This window comes from Euprymna scolopes, chromosome 22 (genome assembly GCF_053919585.1).
Source record: "Euprymna scolopes isolate OS-2025 chromosome 22, ASM5391958v1, whole genome shotgun sequence".
In the NCBI taxonomy this organism is placed as follows: domain Eukaryota; kingdom Metazoa; phylum Mollusca; class Cephalopoda; order Sepiida; family Sepiolidae; genus Euprymna; species Euprymna scolopes.
The window spans coordinates 5,070,352-5,084,335 of record NC_136503.1 but is presented as its reverse complement, the minus strand read 5'-3'; the positions used below and the strand labels follow the sequence as shown (position 1 = coordinate 5,084,335).

At 31.4% G+C, this 13,984-nt stretch overlaps 1 protein-coding gene across 50 annotated transcripts in view; it reads right to left on the bottom strand.

The window, feature by feature from the left end:
• The window catches only part of LOC145243857 (oxidation resistance protein 1-like), an 886,868-nt gene that overhangs the window by 344,237 nt on the left and 528,647 nt on the right, over positions 1-13,984 (bottom strand). For 3 of the 50 annotated variants that reach the window (XR_013862963.1, XM_080106906.1, XM_080106920.1), the window contains exon 1: positions 1,134-2,361. The exons of the other annotated variants lie outside the window; for them this stretch is intronic. Coding sequence is in view for 2 of the 3 variants with exons in the window: in XM_080106906.1 (XP_079963032.1) it covers positions 1,134-1,266 (133 nt within the window). In the remaining variant the exon portion in view is untranslated. Of the gene's footprint in view, positions 1-1,133; positions 2,362-13,984 lie in introns of those variants that run through there. 50 annotated transcript variants of the gene reach the window in all.

Below are 13,984 nucleotides of genomic sequence, written 5' to 3'. Positions count from 1 at the left end.
CATCCTAAAGCTCACAAATTAAGGCCTTCATCACTGGATGCAATTTTTTTTTTGTCATGATTGGGGGGGGGGGGGGGAAATATGGTTGGCAAAAAAGAAAACGGTTTCAAAAAGTTGGATTAAGGAGAGGTAAATACCTTGCTCAAGGATGCCTGGGGTAGTTTAGTGCCATAACCTTATGGGTTAGAATCATAATGAAGTATCTGTTTTGTCTTGTCAGATGAGAAATCCTTATAGACTGAGACAAATTTGTCCCAATCAAGAGCACCATTTTTTTTTTGTGGGGGTGGGGTCCAATTCGCTCAACATTTAAAACAAAATTGTGTGTAACTTTTCTCTTGGGGAGGAGAAGGATATAAGGATTACACTTTGTAAACAAGGCAATCAGTAATCACCCCCACCCCGTAAAAAAATCAGTAGTATCATATTTCAATGAAAATTTCAGAATTTATTCAATAAAATTTATTTTTTGAGGAATATATTTTTCACATTTAATATCAGATTTTGAAAATAATTGAAAATTAATAAAGTTAAATTTGGAGAAGAAAAACACATATGCACACTATTTTTATTTCTCTTTTTTTTTCTTTTTTTTTTTTTAAAGTATGTCAAAAGTTAAAAGTGACCAAATATTTTGTTTAAGCAAATTTTAAAAGAGAACAAATGTAACAATGTTTCCATTGTGCAGCAGCCTACTTTTCTTTCCCCTAAGAATTGGATTGAGATTAAAAAAAAATTGTCTCAGCCTAGAAGGATTTTTTTAACCGAAGATTAGATAATACACCTTGATTCTTATTCGAAATCGAAAGAGCATAACGCTCAACTACATCAGACACCTTGAGCAAGATGTTCGCTTCTGCCATACCCCAACGTCGTGAAATTCAATTTTTTCAAGACGTTTTCAGGGCGTTACAGCCAAGGGTTTGTAGTGGTGGGTGTGGTGCTTGTTCTAAATGCAAAAAAAAAAAAAAAAAATAAATAAATAAATACTGAAATTAGAAAATATTACAAGTGAATGAAAAAAAAGTTTTTATATTATAAAAAAAAAAAAAAATTAAATACTGAAATTAGAAAATATTACAAGTGAATGAAAAAAAAGTTTTTATATTATAAAAAAAAAAAAAATTTCTTACCATAATGTTCGTGGATAATGTAGATGCTATGTTGATACTTTTGTTGGCAAAATATTGGTAATAATTCCGGACTGAACACTAGTTTATTAAGGTAATCCAAAAAGGATTTGGACTGTGTTACTTGACTTAACATTACTTTTATTGCTCTCCACAGATTTTCCAGATCCAACGTGATTATCCAAAACGTGGTTTATTATTAATCCATAGTTATGTTATCAAATTATATTATTCCAGGCCATTCTTCACCAGGATTTATTTATTGAAATGATTTTGTAATCCATTCCTTGTAATTATTCAGACCGTAAGCGACTCATACTAAATCTAAATACCGATGACGCTTACTAAAGAACACACTAACAATCCGAGAAAGTTGGTCGCAAGAATTGTTCATCAGCATTAAATACTCCTTTAATGACAAATGTGAATTAGTGCACATTGAAGCTTTTAATAGTCACTCGAGTCAACTAGTGTCGACGTGTTAGGGTTATTAGTATGAATAGCTCTTTGACACCAAACAACTCCCAAACAAAAATGAAAACAAAAGCTTAATCTAAATTCAGCGGATAAAGTGTTGCATATTTTAGTAGTTTTTTTTTTCTTCTTTTGTTTTGCTTTAACTATAAAATGCTTTAAATTGTATGCATCATCACATGTATGCAGACGTGATAATTTTAAATTCCAATGGAATATTTTGGGTTAAAAAACTTGGTCAGCATCAATTTGGTAGTTCTGTTTGCACAGATGCCAGTTTTAAAATCTTTATGCTTGATTCTCTTTCAATCCAAAATGTAGGCAATTTAACATTTCCTGTTGACAGCATTTTCTAATTGTGTTGCCAATATTATACAGATTTCATCGAATGCATCATCCGATTGTTCCGATATTACTCCTCATTCGATAAGGAGTGTTGACAAAAAGAAAGATCATCCGATGAGAACAATGTGCTAAAACTGAACCAGTTTTTAACGAGATGTGCCCATCAACATTTCGTCATTGAAATGTGAATGAACATCTGTGAAATACTATTTGTGTGTTTACAGCTAAAAAACTTTTATCATCAAAGTTTAGCTTTTGTTTCAAAGTTCGAGTTCATTATTATTGTCGCAGTGTTTATATTAATTGGGACAAATAATAATGAATGGGAGGAGGCATTCTTGGTTACATCGAAGGGTAGAAAAGCCAAGGGAGAAATAACTCGGGTTGAAATCTAAGAAAAATGAGGGGAGAGACTTTTGTTATCACAAAGGGACAGAGGTAGCGAGTGAAGAGAGGGAGAGAGTGAAGGGAGAGGGAGAGAGTGAAAGGAGAGGGAGAGAGTGAAAGGAGAGGGAGAGAGTGAAAGAGAGAGTGAAGAGAAAGAGAGAAAGAGAGAGTGAAGAGAGAAAGAGAGAGTGAAGAGAGAAAGAGAGAGTGAAGAGAGAAAGAGAGAGTGAAGAGAGAAAGAGAGAGTGAAGAGAGAAAGAGAGAGTGAAGAGAGAAAGAGAGAGTGAAGAGAGAAAGAGAGAGTGAAGAGAGAGAGAGAGTGGAGAGAGAGAGAGAGTGGAGAGAGAGAGAGGAAGAGAGAGAGAGAGAATGAAGAAACATTGTTGTACAGATTTATGCTCAACAATATCCAGCTTTTAAGTTTAGATAAGGAAGCCAATTCCTGTCTCCTATTTCTTAAAATGTTAGATTTTAAAGTTTTTCTCCCGGATTTTCTTAGTTTAATGTACTGAAAACCAACTTTTAGTTTTTACCTTTACACTCGTTGGCATTAATCTTGTTCAACAAAATTTCAAATTAATTAAGACTATCAGGCACTTATTTTCATTTTAGGCCCTTGCTTACAAAAGTTGAAATTATGTAAAAAACAGAAGAAAAAAAAAGTTTGTTTCAAAAAAAAAAAAAAAATCAAGTACACTTTCCATTAATGATTATTGAAAACTATAACTTCATTATTTTTATTTATTGCAAAAGTTTACTCCGACATTTTCAGATTATGACCATTCTTATTAATTTCAGAAAATATACAAAAATTGCTTATAGTTTATTCTAAAATTCTAATTATTTTATAAAAATCTAAAATATTTTATTTTAATTAAAGAAATGTTCAGATAATTAATGCTCTATTTTGTGCAATTGTGTTGATTTAGTGTTTGTTTTGCTACAACCAAAAAAAGTTACACAAAACATTAATATTTTCAAATAAACTTTTGAACTGTGTTCCCTTTATCTGAGTTAACGTCTCAAAGAATAAATAAATAAAATGTCCTCAAAAAATTAAATATAGAGCCTTACTGTTTTGTTTGAAGACCAATCTAAATGTTGAAATTAAATTCATTACTAAGATCCTCTACAACTATGTCTTAATTAGACATTGTTGAATCTATTATAAAAATAAAATTCCAAAACTTTTATAAAATTAAAACCGTTTCTGTTAACAGATGCGCTATTTACGTTCACCTACGTTGGCTGGGAAACAAAGGTAACATACGTGATAGAGTCGCCAAAGAAATCTCTTTGTACAAAAATGTGACTTTGTTTTGAATACATGAGTTGTTTGCTTTTTAAACCAGGCCCATCTTTGATTTGAAAATATCTTCTTCCCCACTATGCAAGAATAATTCTATTCTTTACTATTTTTTAAAGTTAGTTGTGATTGACACTATGTTGGGAGAACGTCGCAAAGATTCAACATCCAGAACAAACAACACATGCCCATAAAAATTTGCAATACAAATTATTTACCATGAGTAATATATACGAGTCTTCCATCGTTGAACATCTTATAAATAACCATTCATGTGCCTATAATTTTAGTGTTGACTTATTCTCCATTCTCACTATCACACTCTTCCTATCATTTTGTGCTACGAAACAGGTGCTGTCAAGAATTGTTAATGTCAGCATACTTTATGATGGTCAACATCTTAGAATATGGACTTTTGTCATTTATTTGTATATATATATATATATATATATATATATATATATATATATATATATATATATAAAATAAGAAATATTTTTTTTTTTACAAACATTGTTTGGCTACACATTTGCAAAACCTGTTACAGTCATAACTGGATTTCAAGGCCAACGTCTTTACAGTTTTATTTTATGAAAAAAGATTTTATTCTACCTGATATCACACACACACACACACATATATATATATATATATATATATATTGTGTGTGTGTGTGTGTTTTAATATTAAAAGGAAAAAAAATTATATATTCCTGTTTTTCTAGTCACTTGCTTTCAATGCTCTCTGAAAACAGTTAATTAAAATTATTCATTTCTCTCATTATATATATATTATATAGTAATATAAGTAAATGACAAAAGTCCATATTCCAAATTCCAAGATGTTGACCATTATAAAGTATGTTGACATTCACAATTCTTGACAGCACCTGTTTCGTAGCACAAATTATAATATCAATCAATGAATTCATTGATTGATATCATAATTAAATGAATGATTTTGTGCTACGAAACAGGTGCTGTCAAGAACTGTGAATGTCAACATACTTTCAGGAATAAATTGTAAGATGGTCAACATCATGAAATTTGTAATATGGACTTTTGTCATTTATTTGTTACTAGCAGGGGGTACCCAGCATTGCCCGGGTGTTTGTAGGTGTGTGTGTGTTTTTGGGTAAATGAAAAGAAAAATCGTTGGTTGTTTTAAAAAAAAAAAAAAAAAAATGAAGTCTTGACGCGCAGTTGGAAAATAGTAAAGTGTGGAAAAAAAAAAAACAGGTGCCCGTTTTTGACGAGTTATTGACGTGAACTTTAAGTGCGGGGCAGTGTTTTATTTACCTCGAGTCTGTTGGCTTCTTTTTTATATATGAAAAAGCTTAATGCACATGCGGCGATCATAAGCAATAGCGATTCAGCAGTTAACATTTTCTGCGGGACAGTTTTTAATGAGGTCAATAACCCGGTTTGTTTGTTTTTAACTAACTTGGGGAAAACCAGCTCCCCGTTTATTAGGGGGGAGTGTCTCGTCTCAAAATGAAAGCAACTGTCTGATATGATGATAAGCCGACATTGACAAAACGTTAAATCGCTTTCTATAGACCATTGGCCGTGGGCCAATGATTCGAATCGAGTTTCGCTTTTTTTTATACTGAAAAATGAAAGTAACACATGCCGATCCAAAAATGTTGAATATTTAACGTTTCAAAGTCCGGCAAATTAAATAGAAAGGCGACCACTGTTGTTAAGTTGTAGATATTATCATTTAGACATGATATAAAAAGTTTTCAGTTGTGAGTTGACCGATCAGTTCTCTGAAAAAAGCCTTTCTCAGACATACACAAAAAGCGAACATACATACACACATTTTCGCTTTTATAGATATAGATATGCTCTGTAATTACAGTGAGCTTCATAAATTAAGGATTGGTATAAATAAAAGGTGAAATATAATTGAAAAAACATTTCCACAGGTGAGAGAGAGAGAGAGAGAGCGAGAAGAGCCATGGACTTAACAGTTGTCCTGTTTTTAAGTCACTGAAGTAGCTACATGGTAAACAACTGATGATCCCCGTTTTCTATTTCATAATTTAAGGTTTTTTGTTTATTTTTCCCTGTTTTATAGTTGAATTCCCTTTTGTAATTGTGAATTGGCAGCGATAGTGCAATAATCTCATTGTCAATCACTCCATGTGATTGGCATCTAAATCACTGCATTTTGGGGGAGAAAAACCAATCTTATTGTTATTGGTCCACATATGATGCGGTTTTTCGTGTACTTCGGAGCGGTTTCGTTAATTATTATTGTCAGACAGCAGAGATCTGATAATACCCCTAAAGCCAGACATCTGGGTAATTTGGCAGCAAATACTGAATATACTTGGTGAGAAATTGTGCGCAATAACATTTATTTTACGAGGACATTGTAATTGCGGGTTAAGAGATAGACATTGTTTGAGAAGCAATCCAAACAACGCGTTGAATGGTTGATTAGCACATACAACACAAATATTGCTTGTCGGCCATTGTTATGTGAAGGAAGCACTTCAATTATTTAATTTGTATATTTGTAAGACAAACACACAAACATATATAGTATTAAAGGAAATAAATAACAAAAATAAATTAATTACACACGCACACACATATATATTTTTTTTTCTTTCATTAAATTTCTTCAGTATATTTTTTTTGTTACTTGTCTAATTTCGTTTGTGGTCTTCTCTGCATGGTCCCTGATTTGCGTTGTCATATTTATTGACCTGCATTTGGTATGTTGTATTTTTACCTGAAATAAGAGCCAATATTCACAGGATGTCAAGTGGGTACCCCATGTTATCAAAAAAGCTCTTGCTGATCATGATGCACATATCTTTCTATTGAGCCCCATGGCTTTTATATTTGTTTGATGCTATTTTTTTATTTATTAGAGTGTGTGGCAATACTAGTAACAGGCTTATTTGTGGTTAATTGTGGATTCTTTTTTGTTTGTTTGTTATAAAAATACTGCAACTTAAAATAACACTTATTGATATCATCATAAATCAATCAGTGCTCAATATTGAACAACTATCAGAATAGAGTCTCAAATTATTCCTTTTAAAGGATGATGTTGTATTGCAAAATATAAGATCTCTATCAGACCTAAATTTCCAAGTAAACAACATCATTAACAAAGATTGTAGTAGGAGTAGCCAAGCCATAACAGCAGCAGTAACCAGACATATCTAATAGTAGCAGGAGCAGTGGTGATCGAAAGGCAATATCAATACACAAACAATAATGGCGACCCTCTGTGTAACCCGGCACTGTTCGATCAATTGTTAACGACACACTAAGGTATAAGAAACTATCCACCTTGTCCTCATCTTTCCATTACGATACACAGTTCATTCTGACGAAAAATTATTTGGCATAACACATCTGGTCAAAGAAATAATTATGCTAGAGAAAGAAGGCCTCTCGATTTCATTGACTGACTATGAGCCTAAATTGATAAAAGAATTATAAAAGCACTACAAGTGACAAATTTAGTTTAAATCCGATCACAGACACACCAAATTTGACTGGACAAACAAATGCGGACTCCAGGAAAACGAACATCCCTCACAACAAGATCAGTCATGACATAGCAACACACTGACAGCAAGATTTTTTCTTCAACTGCAGTACAAACTGTTTATCTACAACTACGTCTGCGCCATTGTTACATAGAGCCCATGTCATCAGCTGATAGCAGCAGTTGGTAAGCCAAAGTGCCTCGTGAACTATCCTTTCTCTCTTTGTCGCTGACGACAATGTCTCCCTCTTTGAGCTAGCAGCAGCAGCAGTCCACTATATATATAAAAGGCAAAATGGCTACGTGCATTTTTGTATGTTCAAGAAAGGCTTTGTGGGGGTGGGACTCTCGATCACGTTACTATTTTCGAGAACATTTTATATACTCTCTAGATTATAATATCCACGATTTGCAGACGAACATCGTCTCTACATTTATTTTGATCGACTTTTAAAAAACTCCCTCGATTCCGTCCTTTTGCGTGTTTGTTGTTCTTTTTCATATAAATAAAGCGAAACTAATGAAAGTGAACATCATTCACCGGCCTTCTCAGCCAGGACCTCCAGAAAAGCAATTAGCTTTGATCAATTGATCAATGTGGTGAAGACGCTTCATATCAGACAATTGCTATTCATTTGAGAGTTCTTCCTCCTTCGAGGGAGCTGGTTTTCCCAACATTGTGGAGAAACAAATAAATGAAATGGCGGAAAGCTGAACTGGCCTTCAGCCAACGTTCATCTCTGCACCTGCATAAACTCATTCACTTAGCAAGTCAACGTTTTGATTGACATCGCTAAATTTGAACGCTTTTCACTTCCTATGGCTTCGTAGCGTAGCGGTAAGATGTCACGTTTTCTTTCACTTTCTTTTTCCACCTTCGCATCACAGGTTCGAGCCTGCCTGCCAAGACGTTTTTTTTCTTTTTGTGCTCAGCACACACCTCCAAACACCCGGGCAACGTCAGGTACCCCTGCTAGTTGTTACTTATGTAATCATGTCATCAGCTGACAGCAGCAGTTGGTAAGCCAAAGTGCCTCGTGAACTATCCTTTCTCTGTTTGTCGCTGAGGACGTCTCCCTCTTCGTCACTAATTTGCAACATCAGAATACGACTTATACAATCATCTTGCTAATACTGCTCTCTTCTTGTTTGTGCTGGATCTGGCATCTATAGTTATGCTGGATCTGGCATCTATAGTTAATGCGCAATAAGGATGCAAGGACAATTTTAACCCTCCTTTCTTTCGGGCTTCAATACTTCTTAAAACAAAAGACATTAATTTTCTTTTATTTCCAGCACACTCGGGCAACAAGAGACAATCTTAATCATTTCGTTTCTTCAAAATAAATATTTAAAATTAATATTCCTGTCAGTCTTGCTTGCTACCATATACTTGTTTGTTGTTATAATAGTCAACAATCAAGTGTTGAGATACATTTTATGACAGCAATATAGTAATTGGTATCAATTGCTAATAATAATATAACGATAACTTTCAAATTTGTTTGATAGAATGTATAACATGATTATTTCTTACAAATACATACCAGCATCAGTACGAGATGTAAATCTCATAATTGATAAGAGTTATTTTCCAGTGAAAACTTTTATAAGCATTTGAAAATAGATTTAAAAAGAAAAAAAAAAGGTTATCATTTCATCCATTGTCAGATTCATTGAGAATGCAAATGTTAATTCTGGTCAATTCGGTTTTGAGTAATATACAGTGTTAAAAGTTAAATGATATTGTAAACAAGATCTTTTATTTTTTCGATATTGTTTGAACTGGTGAGTTTTAGTGTTTATCCTTTTCTTTATTTTAATGTTGAATTGTGCATGTGTTTTTGTTGATCTTGTTTTTTTATGAATCGAAGGGAGAAAAACGTTGTTTTAAAAGATATATAAATTTTTAATAAGGTCTCCTATTGAGTATTGTAGTCAGACCTAGATTCCAGTGTTTAGACATGGAAGCTGCAATGTAAAGACTGGAATACAAAGATAGTGCCAAAACTACCAAAACGAACACAAGATTACAGTTACAGGATGGAGGAGAAAATTAGGATTACTAAGTTGCTAGGTGGCTACACACCATCTAATAATTCTAATAATAATAATGTTTAAGTAGTAATAATAATTTTAAATGAATTTCTATTTTTAAAGAGAAGTAACTATCTTCAAGTTATCCCCTTTACCCAAAATAATATTGGAAGAAACACAAGTGTGAAACATTCAGTTTGCTTAGTGACATCAATACTCCTCAATTATAGATTCTTTTTCAGTTGTAATTTATATAAAAAATATTGTTGTCTACAGAATTATTTTTATCCAAATTATTTCTTCAAATTTATGCCTTACCACTCATAAAATGCTACTTAATTTCATTAGTGATACCAGTGAAGCACAGGTGATTGAAAAAGTTATGAGTTCATGAAGTTCAGAGAAGTTCTGTTATTACTAACCAGCAGAGCATTACCAACACGGAAATAGTCTATCAGCACGCATATATATGATTATGGAAGTGAAATTTGGCCAGTGAGAGTTGAGAACATGCGCTGCATGGAGAGAAATGATACGAGAATATGATGTATGTGTAGCATGAATGTTAAGGACAGACTTAGATCAGAAACCCGAAAAAGCATTAAATGTCTACAGAATGGGTAGATGTATGGCAGACATTTCTTTATATATCTATTGTCTATCTGGAAGGTTATTGTCAAGGCAGATTTGAAAAACTAGATCTATTAAGCAATTGAAGTTTTTTGGCTCTTAGAGTAATATATTTTTAGAACAAGTTGCTAAATAACAGCAATAGCTCAGAGCATTTTAAGATGGAATTGGATGAATTCGGAAATAAAAGTAAGAGGAGGATATTTTGGGGAACTATTAGATGAAATATTTAACAGAATTAATGTTGCCTTCTAATCGATCAGTTTTGTCTTTTCTTATAGAGAAAGAGTGGGATATGGGGGCGAAAGAGGGAGTTTTGTCCTTTTTTTTAATCAATTTCGTTTCAATGATTTCAAGTAATAAATAGGGCTATGACAAGAGAATATTCTTATTGTTTTGACTCTCGAGTATATATTAGATAGTTAATCAATCGAGAACCACATCATTCTATCCAAAAACATAAGATATTTATTGATATATATTGGAGAGTCAAAATAATGAAAAGAATATTCTCTTGTCATAGACCAAGTAATAAATAAGAATTTGCTAAGTGATAAACGATGCCTGCTAGTATTTAGTAATAGAATTTAACCCATTAACAAAATTTTGAAAAAATGAAAACATATTAGTCAGTAGAGAATAGAAAGTGAACCTTGTAACTCTCGCTTCCCTTTAGCTCTCATTTCAAGAGTAATGTTTCTGACAAAAGGGAAAAATTGCTGTTTTCCGAGTTTGAATCTATCCATCTAACACTTATCGTTGGCTATTTTTTTTTTTTTTTGACCTTGTAGTAATATTTTTTAGCTCCATACATCAAGTGCTTAAATGCCTTGTCTAGGGCGATTTTCGATTTTCATAAAAAGCATTAAGAATAACAATGTCTTGAAAAGAAATGGTAGTAATATGTAATAAATTAAGTGAAAGTCCAATTTTATACACGTAAAAAAAAAAAAAAAATCAATGTAAACATTTATTCAGTCACGATAAGTAGTGAAAGGTACTTAAGGTAATTAAAAAGCAGTTTGTAAAATGTCGATTGATTTTATTGCAAAATCGATTTTTTGAATAACATTCTTTCAGTGAATTATGTTAAAAAAATTAATTTCTTACAAAAAATTAAAATAAAAGAAAGTATATGAGGAAACAATGAACGGAGCAAAAAACAAAAGTTAAGATTCCCATACAACATCAGTAGGAACAGCTAGTACACGCACACACTAGTTATGGTTAGTGAATTTATTTAGTTAATACTAACATAAATTTCAAGTAATTATCTTCCCTGAATTGTAAGGTTTCCTAAAGATTAGTTACGTCTGCGATTGATAAGTTTTATTTGAAAAACACAAAAAATGAGCACTAATTCTTTGGATATGCAACTTTCTTTTGTTCTTCCTCTGTTCATAAAAATTTTAATAACGAAAAACATTTGCTATTTAAGTGTTTTCTCTCTTTTTTTTTAGAAATTATGGTTCAAGTTATTGGAGTGAGATCTATTATAAAATGGTTTTGAAACCTGCTTTACCGATTAAATATTTAATCTATCTTTAAATATTTTTAATTTTATGTACTAGACTTATTTAATATGTGTCATAAATAAAACAGAGATCTGTTTTGTTTTTGGACAATTCAAAATTGTACATTGCCTGTATCAAATCGGTAAAGACCTTATGTGTTGATATTTTTGTGAAAAAATTGCCAATGATATGAATATTATTATATTCACATAATTGGCAATTTTTTTTATCAGTGACAATTGGAAATTTCTGAAACATGTATTGTTAGTGTTAAATTTTTTGAAGCAGGATTACAAAATAATTGCGATGTCAATTATATATATATATATATATATATATATATATATATATATATATATATATATAAGTAAAACCAGTCAATAAAGATTAAGTTTAGAATCCAATAGGTTCTGTAAACTTAGAGTAAATATTAATATTTATATCATAGTCTCCACCAAATAAAAAAGCCCATCACAAACAACATAGGAAATAGAGCTTGTTATAGTGGAAAAAATTAAAGACTGTAAAAATACATTTTACATAAATTTATTGTTCAACAGGATACTCAAAAAAGGTATATTGAAAATTAATTAATCCGGAGTTTCAAAGAAATGCACTCTTCTACTCAGCCAATCTCCGAAAATTAACTAAATTTCAATATACCTTTTTTGAGTATCCTGTTGAACAATAAATTAATGTAAAATATATTTTTTACAGTCTTTATTTTTTTCTCATCTATATATATATATATATATATATATCTGGACTATTACATTTTATGTTTTATATTTATGCTATATTCCAAGTGATCATTTTGAACATGCTATATTTTTTCTACAACAAATCATATATTAATAAAACCATTACCTAATCATGTATTAATGAAACTATCAACTAATCATGTATTAATGAAACTATCAACTAATCATGTATTAATAAAACTATCAACTAATCATGTATTAATAAAACTATCAACTAATCATGTATTAATAAAACTATCAACTAATCATGTATTAATAAAACTATCAACTAATCATGTATTAATAAAACTATCAACTAATCATGTATTAATAAAACTATCAACTAATCATGTATTAATAAAACTAGTACATGTAGTACAACTAATCACGTATTAATAAAACTAGTACATGTAGTACAATGGGGAAAGGAGTGGCTGGTTACTTTTAATGCATCTAAAACCAAGCTTCTCTCTTTACATCATCAACATTTTAATCCACATTTGTCATCAATTGAAATGAATGGCTCTCGTCTTCAGGAGGCCTCAAGTTTTGACAAGCTTCTGGGCTTGACCATTACTCCTGATCTTAAATGGAACACGTATATCAAATCTGTTGCCAAGGCCGCTGGAAAAATGGTGGGATCTTTCTATCGATCCAGTAGATATCTCACTGCTGATGCTATTCTCTATCTATATAAGAGCCAGGTACGTCCAAGGATGGAATACTGTTGCCACATCTGGGCAGGAGCTGCTAGAAAGGACTTGTCCTGCCTTGATAGAGTTCAAAATAGACTTCGTAGCCTCGTAGGAGATGTCCTTTTCTCCTCCTTACAACCTCTATCTCACAGAAGAGATGTTGCGAGTTTGTCTCTGATGTATCGTTATTTTCATGGAAAGTGTTCAACTGAGCTTCAATCTATGGTCCCCCCTCGCCAAACTTTCACAAGAAACACTCGTCTAGCTGTAAACACTATCAATAATTTCCCCCACTCTTTATCTGTGCCTAAACCTAAACATAGATTCCATGAACAAAGCTTCTTTCTTAGAACTGCACGCCTGTGGAATTGTCTTCCGTTTTCCTGCTTTCCGGCTGACTACAATATGGTTGTGTTCAAGTCTAAGGTAAATAAGTTCTTGATGAGCCGTTCCATATAAGTTATTAAATTTACCAAATTTTCATTACTAATGATTACTATATTGACCAACTTCTACTGTACACTCTTTAACCCTTATCCTTGAGTGGCCTCTGGGCCTTGATAATGTGGTGATGCCTTTGTAAAAAAAAAAAAAAAAAAAAAAAAAAACTATCAACTAATCATGTATTAATAAAACTATCAACTAATCATGTATTAATAAAACTATCAACTAATCATGTATTAATAAAACTATCAACTAATCATGTATTAATAAAACTATCAACTAATCATGTATTAATAAAACTATCAACTAATCATGTATTAATAAAACTATCAACTAATCATGTATTAATAAAACTATCAACTAATCATGTATTAATAAAACTATCAACTAATCATGTATTAATAAAACTATCAACTAATCATGTATTAATAAAACTATCAACTAATCATGTATTAATAAAACTATCAACTAATCATGTATTAATAAAACTATCAACTAATCATGTATTAATAAAACTATCAACTAATCATGTATTAATAAAACTATCAACTAATCATGTATTAATAAAACTATCAACTAATCATGTATTAATAAAACTATCAACTAATCATGTATTAATAAAACTATCAACTAATCATGTATTAATAAAACTATCAACTAATCATGTATTAATAAAACTATCAACTAATCATGTATTAATGAAACTATCAACTAATCATGTATCAATAAAACTATCAACTAATCATGTATTAATAAAACTATCAAC